Here is a 16,915-nt window from a genome sequence, read left to right on the forward strand (position 1 = left end):
AAAAAATTTTAAAACTAATACAGACCTAATACGTTTATAAGGATTTTTAGGATCAGTGAATTAGTTTTGTTATGGTGACAACTGTCATAGCTCGGTAGAAAATTAAAAACCAGTTATTTGTCGAAAACAGAATAATAAAAAAATAAATTAAGAAATAATACTGACCTTCAGTGTGGTCAGCTGAAATGAAACGCTGTTCTATTCCACTCTGGGTCTGCTCGGAATCGAGAGAAGGACTGAGATTAGTCACGAGAAACATTGGACTTTCCATCGTGACATCACTTATCACATCTCCAGGATGCAAATCCAGGAATTGAGAGCCTGTTGATCTTCGCTTACGACGTTTTCTTTTACCATAGGATTGTGTTGGGCTTGAACTCGGAACATCACAATCAGCCTGAAGGGGAGAAAAATAAATTAGGAGGCTTGAAACACAATGGATTTGTAGACAGGTTGAATTGATGTGATTTTTTTTGTAAATTCGAGGAAAGATAAAATGTGAACTTTTTCAAGATAAGGCGTTTTTTTCTTTCTATTTGTAAGGAAATGAGTTTTTGCTAAATACAGGAATTGTGTAAATATTTTGAACAAGTTCTAGGGTGATTTGCAAGCATATTCGAGAGAAAAAGTAAATAAACTTTCAAAAAACGAAAAAAATATGATGAAGCTCCAAGTTTAGTTATCATTTATTCTTTACTGTAATTGTCACATTTTTGTTGTAAGACTATCTGTAAACAACCGGGCTGTTTGGATCTAAACAAGTAGAATCTTCAAGGATTTAATTAAAAATATGATTTAGTGCAATTAAAAAAACATATTTATTTATTAAACCACATTTAAAATACATCTACTACTAATTCTAAGTCCTCCAAACATAAGTCAGTCTTCTGTTCTAAAAATAACATAAAAATAAAGTAAAATTTTCACGCGACGTTTTTGATATTGACCATGCAGATTATTTTTTTTTTCATTATTATTATTTATCTTAATTTAACCAGCCTCGCTAAATCTTATTCTTAATAAATAAATAAATGAAAGTCCTGACAATGACAAAATGTCTTTTTCTACAAAAATAAATGTTTACTTTATAAAATTACTTAATAATTTTAAAGGTGTAAAATAAAGAATTATATAAAAAATTTCATAATATAATTCTCAATATAAAATTATGCATTACAGGTTTAAAGTAGTGTGCATAGAAGATTTATTTTATAATATGTAAATTAGCTTAAATTCTTTATTAATGAGCTTTTTGAGATGAATAAAAAAGTATTTCAGTTGATCCCTTTAAATGTTTTATATCTACAAATATTAATTTTGTATTTAGAATATATTAGTATTTATTTTGCTAGTGTTTAAAACTGGATGCAAACGAATTTCAAATTTATTATTATTTGACAGTTCGTTAAAAACTTGATTGTTAAATTTGCATAAAATAAGTACCAAATGAAAAAACTGTCTGTAAAAGAACTCATGCGTGCAATTTTTTTTGTTTATTTGAGATTAATGTCTGCTACCTTTGTCGTCTGTGTTTCTTGCAATGCTTCGTTGAAAACGTGAAAATTTTCCGTTTGAATGTCTAGCACCTTAAAAAGCAAATGTAATATAGGAATAATATAATATTGTCTTTATGCTATTGGAATTATTTTAGAACAATGATAATTTTGTTGAGCTCTTCCAATTTTTTATATTGTAATTATGAGATATTAAAATGACCGATTTGTTGTTAAAATAGTATAAGTAGTCGTATTATAATCTGTATAGTTTAAAACCTTCTTTTGAAGTAATTTAACTAACTTTACACTTAACTTTGCAAATTAGAGATATTAAAATGACCGATTTTTTGTTAAAATAGTATAAAGAGTCTTATCACATTCCGCAATGTTTAAAACACTCTTTTAAAATAATTTAACTAGCTTTACTTTGCTAGCTAGAGATATTAAAATGACCGATTTGTTGTTAAAATAGTATAAAAAGTCTTATTATATTTTGCATTGTTTAAAACAGTATTTAAAAGTATTTCCACCAGCTTTACGCTTTGCTTTGCATACTACTTTATTAAAATTTTTGCATATTTTACAATTACATCTTTCATCTATTTAGATCTTTTTTAGAGTAAGAGACGTTTAATAAATATAAATGAAATATGCTATCAGAACATGAACATTCTGACAATGGGTGAATAGTATGACGAAATGGTTCTTGTTTCTTGTAATTTATATTTAACCATCTGTTACCAACTTGAACTTATTTCATTATAAAACAGCAGGAGGCAAAGAACTCAGGTTGATTGAAATGCCACTCACGGTTGAAAAACAAACAAAATACATTAAGTAAAAAAAAAAAAGATATAAAATTTTTGGTGGAATCTTGTCGCCATTTCAAAGTCACTGAAAATGGGAAAAAAGAATACCAGCTTTACACCCTGTATGATCAAAGGAAAAGAATAATAGCTATGTTGCTAAAGCACTTTGATGTTATGGCACTTGATCATTAAAGTGCTCAACAATACGGAACTAAACAAGAAAAGAAGTGTATAAATCGAATACCAAATCAACGAAAGATTTATTTTTACTTAAATTCCGAATCATCACAGAAGTGCTTTTCTTTTAAGAACTTTAGAGTTATTTTTTTCTATTTGCTGGCATCACTTCAAAAAATCATTATTTTAAATTTGTTGCTAAGTAAAATATATATATTTTTTGAATACTCGCAACCAGAGCTCGACTTAGGAAAACTTGGGAATAAGGCCAGAATTTTGAATTAGTGCCTCCTTTAGAAATGTGCCATTTCTAATATTTAAAAATAGGATTCTCAATTAAAAAAGTCGCACTTTGTTCATTAAAAAAATTTAAAATCCTGCATAGATTTTTAAAATTTTCTTTCTTTCTGAAATAAAGAAATTCTAAACCTTGTATATAATATTAATAGCATTTTTTGAGAACAAGTAAGAAATTCGAATTCTGATCATGTCATTGATATAAATTTAAGCATAAGAATATTGTTTGTTAAAGTGCTTAATGATAAATCAAATTAATCATGTTTTTTTTCCTTGTATATAACTACTTTTTGATGTCCATAGAGCAATGTTATTCAAAAGAAAAAAATTAGTTTTTTCTGACTTAAATAACTTGCTGAACTTATGCTTTTTTATCATCACAAACTTAGACAAAGGACAAACATTAACACTTTTAGAAATTTTGACAACAAAATTAAATTTTGTGAATTTTTTTTCCGTATTAAAATATTGTATTTAACAATTGCAAATGTGCAAGTACAATAAAAAAAATTGCATTCTTTTTGCATTTATAGGCTTTTTTGCAACATGTATTTAAATTTCTGATTTTTAAAAAAGAAACACTCTAGAATTAAAAAATGTTGAGTGTATATGACAATTTTAAAATTGTATTGGGTTTGTAAAAAAATGTTTAGATCATGAAAAAAAATAGATGCGCATATTTCCCTCAAACAATATTATAAATCAAAGCTCAAAAATATTTTACGTGCGTTTGGCATTTCATTTGTGTTGGTAAACTTTATTACAATTAGCATAAAGAGGGCGTCGAGTGAACTGAATCGAAAAATAGATGGACAAATATGAAAAAAATGTTCATTAAACATCGTAATTACAACGAAACGAAACAATTAAACGAAACAATTAATTAAACGCAACAATTAATTAAACGAAAAAATTTACATAGTTTTTTTTTATTTAAGTAAAAAGCTGATTTTAGATTTCTTTTTTACTATCGGGAGTTAAAGGTAAAAACAGACATTTTTTGGGGGAATTTCAACAGCATTTTTTTTTCTTACCGAGTTAAAATATTGTTTTTAACGAAATGCAAATATGTAAGAACACATAAAAATTGGATACTATTTTTCCTTATTGGATATCATTTTATATCAATATTGGACAAATACGTAAGAACACATAAGAATTGGATACTATTTCTTCCTTATTGGATATCATTTTTTTTTATCAATATTGGACAAATACGTAAGAACACATAAAAATTGGATACTATTTTTTCCTTATTGGATATCCTTTTTTTTTATCAATATTGGACAAATATGTACGAACACATAAAAATTGGATACTATTTTTTAACCTTTTGGATATCATTTTTCATCAATATTGAACAAATTTGTGAAGGATCTGAATTGGCACTCGGGAAAATCGTTGTTATGCGTATGGTGAGACAACAGATCAATAAGTTCTTACGAACTTCCTTCACGTGATAAAACAATAACTTGGAAGTATTGTAATAAATAATCTAAAAAAAATCTTTAACAAAAAACTTCTACAAAGAAGAAATTTTAAAATTTGTAAAATATTGGAAAGCAATTATAAAAATTTATGTAGAATACATTATTGTTTAAAAATTATTATATTTTATGATTATTATATGTATTGTATTTTACACATTTTTAAATCAAGCACAAGTTTTTGAAATCATATTGTATTCATCTATTTTAATGTTAGTAGTTAGATATTTTGTGTTTGCAAACCATTGAGCCCTTCATAAATATTAATGATGATGATTAATATTTATGAAGGACTTTCATTGTAAAATTTAAGGTTAGCCATAAAGAGAGAATATTTATATCTCGATGTCAGAGGTATAAGATTTGTTGTCTCTTTCGAAAAATTATAGCAGTTGAATCTGGTGCTTCACCCATTAGAATAGATAGTAGTTACTGATTTTAAACCAGAAATTGCAACGGAGAAAAAAAAAGTAATCTAAGGTAGATACGTGGGGGTCAGTTCGTGATGTTCAGTTCATCAGAGATACATAGATTTCGCAATGAACTGATAATTATGCAAAATGTTAACATCGATTTATTAAAAAAAAAGTTAAATAACCGAAAACTACGCCACAGATAAAAGCTTTAATTTAAAATTGTTTTTTTTTCTTCTCTCAAGTTGTTGAACTCTTTAATGCGCAGGAAATATTCTTTTTATGAATTGTCTCTTTCTTATACTACGTGTCTTTTCTTAAAGATCGATTTCTTAAAAAATGAAGGTTACAAGTGTCATACTGACTGATCATTTGAGTTCAAAGACACATTTGGTTGTGTTCGTTTTTTTTTTTAATTTTTTTAAACGAGCTACCGTCATGAAAGATATTTTTCAAATTAGAAATACAACTTTTGATCTAATGATTGGATTGACATGTTCTTTGGTTTAATTTTATTAGTATGCTAATTAACTTGTTAAGATGATGCGACACACGCAAGCGTACTTTTTTTTCTGAATAAACATATTTTTTTCGACTGATTTAGATACTTAAACATTAAAGGAAGAGGGGATAACCTTTTTCTGCAATATTTGACTTTAATAATTTAGTCAAGCAGAAAGTGGTCGAGACTTTGAACTTTTTAATGCTAATTTTACTTTTTGCATATTTCGTCACATCTTGATAATTTAAGAGATTCGAAAGCTTTTTGAATACAATTATTAAATTTGTTTATCTTAAGATATAAGATATATTACCTTGGTTACAGTTATGCTAGTTAAATCGCTGATGTGAAAAAATAACTTCAAGCTTTTTTTCAGTCAGAACGAGAAGTTTCGTGAAATCGGTATGCAACTGTCAGCCGTTCTTTTCTTTCACAAGTTTTTTGGGAAAACATTTATCTAATTTTTTTAGCGCAAAGTTTGCGCAAATATTTTTCATTACTATAATTTTATATATTTTTCATTACTATAGATTTATGGGTTCTTAAAAAATTAAAATTTAAAAATACAATTTTTTTCTGTCACAAGAAGTTTCTGTTTTTATTTTGCGCACTGTGCAATGCATAAAATGAAAAAGTAAAAACTAAACTCGGTGGCTCGACAGCCCATAGAGGGCCAAGGCCTAATGTGCCCATCTCAGTTTTCTTGATCTTGGGCGCAGGAGCAGATGTGCAGGTCAGGAAATAAAATGTGAACACGATAAATAATTTCTCAAGTATTGAACGGATTTTTTCATACGGGGATTTAATTTTAATGATTTGAGAGTCTTACCATAAATATGCAAATTAAATTAGTACAGACTGTATCGAACGTTTTGGAACCAGACACAAAAACGTATTTTTTCCGAATAAATTGTCTACGGATTCTCATTTTTAACCCTCAAAATATGATGGCTGAGGTAGCCGCACCATTTTTTTTACGAATATTCCACTTTGTTTTACACCATATTTTTTAAAGTTTATCTGCGAATTATTATTGAAAATACCAACATGGACATTAATGGATTAAGTAAAAACTTATGAACAGTTTTCGACATTAATTTTCCATGAAACTTAAACACTTTTATAGCTTAAATGTTGGGCTTTGCCATGTTAAGTCACATTTTATAAAATGATGTGAAAATTATATACCTTGCAATTTAAATTTTTTGACTATTATTAAATAAAATAATAATAAAAATTAATAAATATTTACTGAAAGTTATTTTTTGAATGGAATTATCTTTGGATAAACAAACTAATAATTGTGTGCAAAAATTTTTCAATTCGCATTAAAAGTTCTCGAAATAATGCGAAATACTCAAAAAATAAAACTAGCATTAAGAAGTTCAAATTTTAGCCAAACTATTGGAACTATATTTCCCAGATTGCGGCTACCCGCTATATTTTGTTGATCAGAAATTACAATCCGGCAAAAAAAAGCATGTTTATTCCGAGAATGTATGCTGTGTTTGATTTCGTAACTTAAACTATCGTCTGCACTAATTATTTTCCATGTTTGAGATCACCCTCTCGAATCATTAAGATTGAGTCCTAGAACATGAAGATCCGATCATTAGATCAAAAGTTATTCAGGGGTGCTCGTTTATTTTTTTTACGCATTATACTTTTATTTGGATAAAAAAAACTTAATATTCAATTAGTATTAATCAATAACATATCATAATTTTTCTGCATTATTAATTTAACTTACTGGTGGACAAGTATCCAAACATAAAGAGACAGTCATTTGAAACTTTACTGCAGAATCTGAGGCGAATTTAAATGCTTGAAATGGTGCCACTAACGACTTCGATCCAGGCAACCTGTCTAAGGCTTGAATCACTGTAGGCTCTACCGGACATCTGTAAGTCAATATATAAGATAAATAATATAAATAAATTTAATACAATTAATTTCATTACTGGTAAACGATTTAGGTGTAGAATCGGAGTACTTTGAGTTTGGCGATAATTTTCGTTCAATTTTGCTGAAACTCCGTTTCTGGTTACGATGATATTCTTTGCTTTCAATGACGTCACCTTCGGGTTACCGCAGTTTTCGTTCACCGTTATGTGATTGGTTTATTTTCTTATTTTCATATATCTCGGTTTATTATTTTAAAATCGTCAAACATAAGAGTTCCTGCTATTGTAAAATATTAACCAGGCAAACATTAACAGGTAAATAGCTAAAAAAGTAGGATTTATGGAAAATATGCCATATTGATAACGATATAAGTCAAAAAATAATAAAACATCTTTAACCGACAATATTATCAAAAAGTGATAACAAATTATCGGCGACTTAATTCACACCATTATTTCGTATTCATTATGAAAATATTTACCTTTGAAAGAAGTATTGTGTGAACATTACAACAAAAATCAAAGTTTTGTTTTCTGAATCTATTTTTACCTCCCAAAATATGCCTATGTATGTAGATGCTTCTAACATTAAAACTATAGCGTTTGGATAATATGTGATATATTTCTGGATTGTTTAATTTTAAATATTTTAATTTACCTGCAAGTTTGTATTTCGTTTAACAATGGCACCACAATAATCTAAAAGAATAGTAATATTAATAATAAAATAATTTGTAATAAATATAAGTTACTATCAAGGAATTCTTGTGTGAGCTGTTGCGTTTATTTTCAATTCTCCAATATACACTGAGGAGCCAAAAAAAACTGGCATACCTGCCTAATATCGTGTAGGACCCCCGCGAGCACGCAGAAGTGCCGCAACATGGCGTGGCATGGATTCGATCAATGTGTGAAGTAGTGCTGGAGATAATTGACACCATGAATCCTGCACGGCTGTCCATAAACCAGTGGGAGTAGAAGGGGATGGGGATATCTTCTGAACATCACGTTGCAAGGTATCCCAAATATGTTCTATAATGTTCATGTCTGGGGATTTTGGTGGATTTTCGATACTCACGGTATACTCGTGAAATGGTTGTACGTGAAAATCCAAATTTCATTGCTATCTCGGAGATGCTATGTCCCATCTCCCGTGAGCCGACTATAACACCACGTTCAAACTCACTTAAATCTGTATAACCTGGCATTGTAGCAGCAGTAACCGATCTAAGAACTATGCTAGACACTCGTTGTCTTATATTCCCGTTGCCGCAGCGCTGTACTTTGATTGGCTCCATACCCCCCTTTATTTGCATACTCATGCCTGTACCGGTTTTTTTGGCTCTTCAGTGTAATATTCCAGGGTTATATAGGCAAACAATTTTATTAAAAATCATAAAGTGTTTTAATAAAAAATCAAATTCGATAAATAATTTTAAAAAAAATTATTTTTGAAAATAGAGGTCCCTCAAAATAAAAATTCTTCATTTTTAATATACATATGAGTGACTAAATAAATAATTTTGAAAATAACTAAATAATTTTGAGATGAATTTAATTTTGAAGTGAGTGACTACAAGATCAAGTCTTCCAGGACACATCCGCCCTTCAAGAAATCTTAAATTGCCTTATACCATTTTAATTTTATTTCAGGTGATAGAATAAAACGTGTTTCAAGAGAACTGTTGCGAGCAAAATAAAGCTGTTGCAGTCATGAAAAAAATGAGGTAAAGTTTAGAGCCAATCTTATCGTTGCTCATAGCAACAACATGGCAAATGGCTCATTTAAACCTGGTAGTAAAGCAAACAGCTGGAGTTTTATAATTGATACAAATGGGGAAATTTACTAACTTCTAATGAGTAGTATAACTGAATATTTAAAATTATTCTGATTATGAATGTTATATCAAACAGATAAACATTTTAACTATTATCACAAATATAAGTTTCAATTACAAATGTACTGCCTAAGTCATTACGTTATTTCAAAAATATATAGTTTTAAGAAACTATTGTATTAAAAAAAAACAAGTTTTACTTGAAAAAAAGGAGATACATTTCTTAGTTAATATTATATTTTATACAATCTTAAGAATTTGAATTTTATAAAATTTTTGAACTTTAAATAATACGAAAATGTTTTTGATAGAAAGATCAAAAAGTTTCTTTAAATTCTAAAAAAAGTTTTTTTTTCTTGGAAATTTTTTATGGGACTTGGAACTTTACATATTAGATGGCTTATTGATATTTCAAATATTTTATAACATTAAACTCAGATTTTAAAGAAAAGGGTAAAATTTTAAATCCTACTAAGTTAATTAATGCAAACATATTTGTTTGTACTGAATAAAAACACATAGATGAAATCCCAGTATTAAGCAAGATTATTTTTAAACAGTCTTATATCTATACAAAGCAGAACTGCTTTAAGTAAAGTGAAATACTTTGCAAAAACAAAATTTATAAATATAGAACTGATAAATATAGCAAATTTTTATTCTGAAAAAAGCTCTTTGAAAATATCCAAATATTAGGTTGAGTAACTATTAAAATATGCTCTAATTACTTTAAAATTACATGTCTATTTGCGAGCTTTTAGCCTTATCATAAATTGAAAATATTTAACAGAATAGTTCATCGAAATAGAGAGCCAAACATTCAGTTTTTTAAATGACAATGACATTAAAAATTATATGAACGAAGGATTATAATATAATAGACAAAAAAAAAACTGAAATGAAATGGGTTTGATTATTAAAATTCTTTTTATAAAGTCATCTAAGTTTTATTAAATAAATATTTCCGATAAATGTGAAACATTTCAACGCATGTCAGCTTCAACGAATCTCACAATATCAAAATGAAGGGTATATATTTAATATTTTTATCTTGTTCATCATCAGTGTTAGAATGCAGAAATTCTACTGTGTTTTTCAATAGAGGAAGAAACTGTCCTTTTCTTATGTATTCTATTACATTTTAAATGTTAGAAATTTTGTCAGATTCAATTTCCTTTTTTTCGTATTAATCTTTATTGCAAGTAAATCAAAACTCTGGCAAGGGTAATCTATCTGACACAAAGCCAAGAAAAGGTTAACACATGTAGTTAAAGACATAATAACTAAAAACCGTGAAATATTTTGACTTTAACCCTAAGTGACACCCGGCGTTAACATTAGATTAACTAAGGAAGTCATTTTTACTGCTTTTAATTTCGACAAAAACAACGATGTATATAATGACACAATTTCTTAGAATTTTGTACAACATCTAATTTTTTATTGTTAATATTTACTAATAGCTTGTTATATAACTGTAAGTAACATAAAAAATATTAAAAATTAGTTTTAAACAAATTTTTTTGCACATTATTTATTCTTTTACAATCCAGTCATTTTGATTGCTTTTGAGCAAAATATAGGTATACGCTAAATTTCTGTCTTTCTAGTGTTATGGAGAAATTATTCAATCGAGTATAGTCGGTTCCTTCATCGATGCATCACACATTTAAATGTTTAAAATCAAAGGAATGTTTTTTTTTCTTCAAAATTTTTATTAATTCTACAATGTCTTTTTCTAAAGTATATTTTATATTTTTAAATCATACGAAATCAAAGTTAGAAAAAATTTAATTAAATTCAAAATTCTTTTCTTGCGTTAATCTTCAAAACAGGTAAATCATTACTTTGCTATGGGTAATCACATTGACAAAAAAAAAAAGCGTCATTTTTTAAAATGTCTCCTCAAGATCACCCTTCGGGTCGTGAAGGAGAAATTGTTCGATCCTGTGCAGTCGGTTTCTTCTTTGATACGTCGCTCACTTAATTGTTTGAAATAAAAGGAATGTTTTTTTTAAAAATTCTACTATGTCTTTCCTCGAAACAAGGAAGTGCCTTTTTCTAAAGTGTATTTTATGCTTTTAAATCGAACGAAATCAGAGCTAGAAAAAAATTAATCGAAATCAAAATTCTTATCTCGCGTAATCTTCAAAACAAGTAAATCATAACTCTGCTAAGAGTTATTGCATTGACACAAAAGCAAAAAAAAAATTTTTTTATCACTCTCATCTAAAGAGATCGAAAACAACAATCATGCGTTGTCTTTCTTCGAACGAAGCCGTGTCTTTTTCCGATGTATTTTATAAATTTTTAAATCCCACGTAATTAGAGCTGGAAGAAATTTTGTCAGATTCAAATGTCTTTCACGTTAATCTTCAAAGCAAGTAAATCACAACTTTGCCAAGGGTAATCGCACTGACACAAAGCCAAGAAAAGGTTAACACATGTAGTAAAAGAAATAATAACTAAAAACCGCGACATCTTTTGAATTTCACCCCAAGGGACATCTGCTGGGAAGGAGTAAATAATTTTTTTTTCTTCCTATCCATCAAAAGATAGACTAATCCCTCCATTAGAAGACCTAAAGAAGCATTTATAATCACCTAAGCAGTCACGAATAGGTTTCACGAATGGTTGAGTTTTCAGCCTTTGGGATTTATTGGAAAGAATAACATCTGCTTGCATTGGTAAAAATCATAAGTGTCTGTATTTCAGTTTAAACGTCAGACGTGGAAATAGGTGTGATTTGAAATAATGTTTCTGGGATTGTGTTATTATTATTCACAGCACCGCCTGTCTTATTCACGACAATGAAAAATAATGCAGTATAATAACATATGGTGATTTTCGGGTTTGGCAAACCTCGTAAGTGTTTAAAAAAAAGAGCCCTCTTCACGATACATAATCATCATAATTTAAGATTTAAAATTGGTTTCAGAAAATTGATTAGAATGTTGTTTTTTTTTTCCTTTTGTGAAAAGTAATTGATCGTTTTATGTTTGAAAACTTTAAAGATATAAATATAATCATTAATATTATAGTTGTTGTCAATCTCAACCCACTGACCCGCCTATTGAATGTAAATGCCAATGGGGACCTTGCTGGCGTAATAGATTCGAAAGCTTCACATATATGTTTTGCAATTTTAATTTAAATGTAAAGTACTGTTGTCGCAACCAGGCCAAGAGGTTCATGGAGGTTAACGCCCCATAGTTTTGAAACCAAACTACAATATATAGGCAATGCAGTCTGCGTACCGACTGTAGGCATTGCGTACCGACTGTAGTCATTGCGTACCGTCAGTCTTTACTTGCTAGACAAGCTGATACACATCTATCTGTAGTTGGGTAGGCTCAAAGCCGCCACTAGGAATCCAGGTACTTAGTAATTATTGTTCAATGCCATAGCAATTATGCCTTCAAAGTTCGCAATGCTATGTATTTCAAATTTACCTACAGCCATGCTACTTTAGCAGCATTTCCTAGGGTCTTGGCACACATTTGTCGAATTATCACCTTTGAAAACTACCCGCTGGTGTGGAAAGGGAAGCTGTTAGTCTTCTTTTACAGCTCGCATCCCTAAATAATCTACTGTACTAAATGAAGAGTTAATGGAAAAAAGATTATTTTTGTAAATTTAGAAATAGCAGATTAAGAAAATTTGTCAATAGATGAAGCACATTTTGCAATTAAAAACTATTTTATTTAATGACTAAGCAGAAAATTTTGAGTTCTATAACTACAGCTGAACCAAAAATTTCATACCTTTTAAGAATTTCACTCTGTACCTATTTTCATTAAGTTCTTTAAATTAGAACGTAAAAAATACTCTATTTCATTATGTAAAAAGAGTAATTATGATAATATTGAACCTTTAGGAGAGTCTATAATAATTGTATTGTACTGTATAATATTTTATTGCACAAAATTCTTGAATTTTAGTAAGCATAGAAAAAAGTCTTGGTCTTATAGTTTGAATAATATAAAGTGCTCCTGCTTAAATTTGTTGTCTTCTCAATAATTTCTGATTGTCAATAGCTATAGTCATAAGTGTGGGGTCTAGGTATAGTAAAGTTGACATGCGCTATACCAGAAAACCGCTTTCACCACCTCCTTAAATTCGTAATTAGCGTTTCTACCTCGAAAACGGTTAAAGATACGGAGAAAAAATCAATTACAAAGTTGTTTAGAATTATCGATTTAGTAAGAGAAGGCAGCTTCCGTAGAGTAATTTTAAAAATAGAAAGCGTAAAATACGTATTTTTTTGGTTTGTTACTCCAAAAATTTTAAGGAGGAGAAAAATGAGTAATTCCAGACCTTACCTTATAGACTGAGACGTATAGTAGCGTGCGTGATAACAATACGAGAGGGCCCCAGTTCAAGTCCACGCTCTCCTTACAGCTTTCCTCTCAAAATTAGTTGACGATGCAATATCGTTAATAAAGAGCATCAATTCAACTCAACACTCATTTTGTATGCGAATCGCACGAATTTCGGTATTATGCAGATAAATGATACGTCCTACCTCTATGCCAGAAAAAAAGTATTAAAGAAAGAGTTTCTACATTTTCTACCAATGAGTACTGCAAAATAGTCTTAATTTACAGCAAATGTGGACGCTAGGAATGAGTGGCATAGCGTCTATATTGTGAAAATTTTCCCGGGTTGCCACATTCTTCATTTTAGATCATCGTGAAGACAGTTTATCATTTCGGGGAGACGGGCAGTATGACCAACTGACCAAAAAGAGTAGGGCAACCATAGACTCAAGATGAGTACAACCATAGATTCAATAATGTATGCCCTCGCCCATTCTCAGAGCAGTATAAAAGAGGTCAGTGAACACTGTATTCTCTCAAAAAACGTACATGGATCATCATCCATCCTTACCATCACGTCATCCTTACCAGCCTACATCTGCGGAGGCACTACTGACAGGGGATGCTCAGAAACGCTATGATTGGTACAACTTCATCATGAACCTCTTAAAGGGCCAGACAATGTTTCTTGCCGACATCATATGGACGTGTTTTCGAAGTTCGACATCAAGTATCATCGATAAATCTATAATGCGGAATTTTCAAAAACAGACTGATTGGCACGGTATTCTACGAGGGCACGTATTGTTCGATTTTCTAGAGGACTTGCCGTTGGGTGACTGTGACTTCCGAATTACATATTCCAATACAAAACTACACTTCCACACAAGGCATCATGTGACCAACAGTATATTCGAGATACCAGCAACCACTGATGGGGTATGGGGATTACGTAGAATGGCCTCCACGTTCAACTGATCTGAAGCCATTGAACTCTTTTCTGTGAGGATATATTAGATAGCGAGTGTGTGCAACCCCTCCAACAACATTGCAAGAACTTGGTAAACGTATTACCGATTGTGAGAGCGCGTCACATATTGTAAAATGTGCAGCGGGACGAGCAATCTCATCTCCAGATGTGTTTTAGTTGCATGAAAGACACCATTTTTAGCAAGACAGATAGATGTCATATCTGGCAAGTGCAGTTTTGTATGCAAGATTTTTTTTTAATAATGATAAATCGATTATTCAGAACAAGTTTGTAATTGACATTTTTCTAGTAACTCGTACCACTTTTGAAATAAGAACGCTAACACCGATTTTTTCCGCCAGGTGGTGATGTAAGCGGTTCTCTTGCATAGCTAATGTAATGACTAATGACAACTTTACTATATCTTACCCAGACCCCATTTTCATAAATATGGGTTTTACCGTTCAGAAATTATTAGAGTGACAACGGACTTTAGCGGATAAAGTGTATAAAGTAACGTGGATTTGTGATTACCAAACATGTGTTTTTGCATTTTTTATAAAGATAACTATATAAATATTTAATTTACATTTTACAATTGTCAGTGTTACTAAACAATATGCAATATTTAAGTCTCTTTAATGGGTGTCTTCTTAATATCACGCAGGGTATTGTTATGTAAGTATGAGACTTGGGAAAACATATTTATTTTTTATTTTCTCAGCGTTATTTACAATTAATAAGTTAGTAAATCGAATGTGACTAAATATTTCTCACAGAATGTCAGCAACGTCTTAATTGATTAAATGTATAATATGCTTCGTCGCGTCTGGGAAAAAAATCCCAAAGGAAATGTTTTTCGATTAAGATTGTGAAAGTGATAAAAAAATTCTTTTGGTTTTTCGTTATCACGAGTAAAACTAAATTTTTCTTCTATATCATTAGTTTTCCTTACATTTTATATTTGATGTTTGATAAAAAATTTATTTTTTTATGGATGATAGATTTAATTTTTCCAGATAAAATATCTATTTTTTTTCTCTCTGTTTGTAAAAATTATATTTCTAACATCAGTATTGCACACATTATTGCAGTTATTGAAAAAATTCTTTTGCTGCTAATAAGATTTTTAAAAATCTTAAAACATGTCAAATATTTGTGAATGATTAATTTAATATCTATTTAAAATATGTTCAATGTTTATAATGCTCTATGTATGTCAAGCATGAGCATTAGTTCAATTATATGGTTCATTAATTCAGTTAGATAGTTCTCAATGTTAATACACAATTTATAATACACTTAAATAATCTTAACTGTACGTTGATACTGAAAGTTATGATATTTATTAATTTTTTTTAAAAAAAATTGTAAGTTACTTCTAAGATGAGTTTGTGTATTTCAAAAATTAGATTCCTCAGATCATGCATAAGGATTATTCTTTTTAGATTAAAAGTTTTTGCCAACTCATTTTTCAAACTTTTTAAGTAAAAATTAAGGTGTATAATTATTTGGTGAGAAAAAAAGAGAATGTTTGATAATTTTTTTAGTGTATAATTATTTGGTGAGAAAAAAAGAGAATGTTTGATAATTTTTTTAATGTATAATTTTTTAGAATCATAATCCTTCACCTTCTTTGAGGGACTTATTGTAAAAATCAAATATCTTCTTATAAAGGAGTTTTTTAAAATTTATGCATGGGAAAACAAATATAAGAATTTAGTGTTACATTTTATGGTATTTTAATGCAGTGTTTGAAGCTGTTTCACTTTTGTAATGAAAGATGTGACTAAGTTACAGCAAATAATAACAATAATAAAAAAAATTAATATTTTAAAAATGTGAAGTTGCACAAATTTTACAATAAAATACGCAGTAAAAAATTCCGGAAAAAATTATGGTAACAAAAACTTGCATCCTGAACTATAAAATTTTAAACCGTAATTTTTACATCATTAAATACAGTGATTCAGTAAACATTATTGTAAATATTACGGTAGAAAAGATTTTAATTTTTGTAAAATTTTATGGTTAGAATGCATTTTTGTGGTAAAGAGAACTGGCAATTTTTATTGGAACTTTTTCACATTTCTTAATTTCGCATTATACCCAGTTTCAATTTATATTAACTATGCTATTCATGCTCCATATATGCTTAATCTGTATTAAATATATTTCGTGTAAAACTATGTCTTCTCAAACAAGTTTGGCTATTACATTTTTCAAAATGACAAAAGGGAGCAAATCCTTAATATGACGTTGAAGGTTTCACTTTTTCTTTTCTGTCTGATGTTTTTGCTGTTATATTTCGGTATTAATCATTTCATTATTAAGTTGAATTTTTTTCTGGAGTCTGGTTTCAGAACAAAGCATCACATCTTTAAAGACGAGTTGAAAACAGCAGCCAATAAAATTAGAAGGCCCCTTAATCCTGTTAAGATTTGACAAGTTGGTAGAGAAGCAAATTGTCTAATAAAGTTATCAGATTTTTTTTCTTTCATAGAAGGGGTTGCAATAAAACGTAATAATTATGCTGTCAGTCTCGTTTCTTTCAATTTCATTAAACATTTCAAAAGAGATAAAAACTTCGTATTGTTATTAGTGTGATAAATCTGAAGTCCGTGCTTAGAATTTGTTATTAATCTGGCTTATGATGACAGAAGTTAGTAAAAAATTGGTCGAAGTAATTTATTTAATTTCTGG

At 29.2% G+C, this 16,915-nt stretch overlaps 1 protein-coding gene and 1 long non-coding RNA gene across 2 annotated transcripts in view; one reads left to right on the forward strand and one right to left on the reverse strand.

Annotated features, from left to right (window-relative positions):
• Positions 1–16,915, forward strand: part of LOC122269752 (uncharacterized) — an 85,936-nt gene that overhangs the window by 35,994 nt on the left and 33,027 nt on the right. The gene's annotated exons all lie outside the window — the stretch shown is intronic.
• The window catches only part of LOC107452034 (uncharacterized), a 142,717-nt gene that overhangs the window by 4,271 nt on the left and 121,531 nt on the right, over positions 1–16,915 (reverse strand). The window contains exons 10-11 of the mRNA XM_043044315.3: positions 6,932–7,082; positions 166–397 (exon numbers count right to left, since the gene is read on the reverse strand). Coding sequence (XP_042900249.2) covers positions 166–397; positions 6,932–7,082 — 383 coding nt within the window. The remainder of the gene's footprint in view (positions 1–165; positions 398–6,931; positions 7,083–16,915) is intronic.

Source organism: Parasteatoda tepidariorum, chromosome 3, assembly GCF_982258835.1.
Source record: "Parasteatoda tepidariorum strain Cologne lab strain chromosome 3, Ptep-v5.0, whole genome shotgun sequence".
Classification (NCBI taxonomy): Eukaryota; Metazoa; Arthropoda; class Arachnida; order Araneae; family Theridiidae; genus Parasteatoda; species Parasteatoda tepidariorum.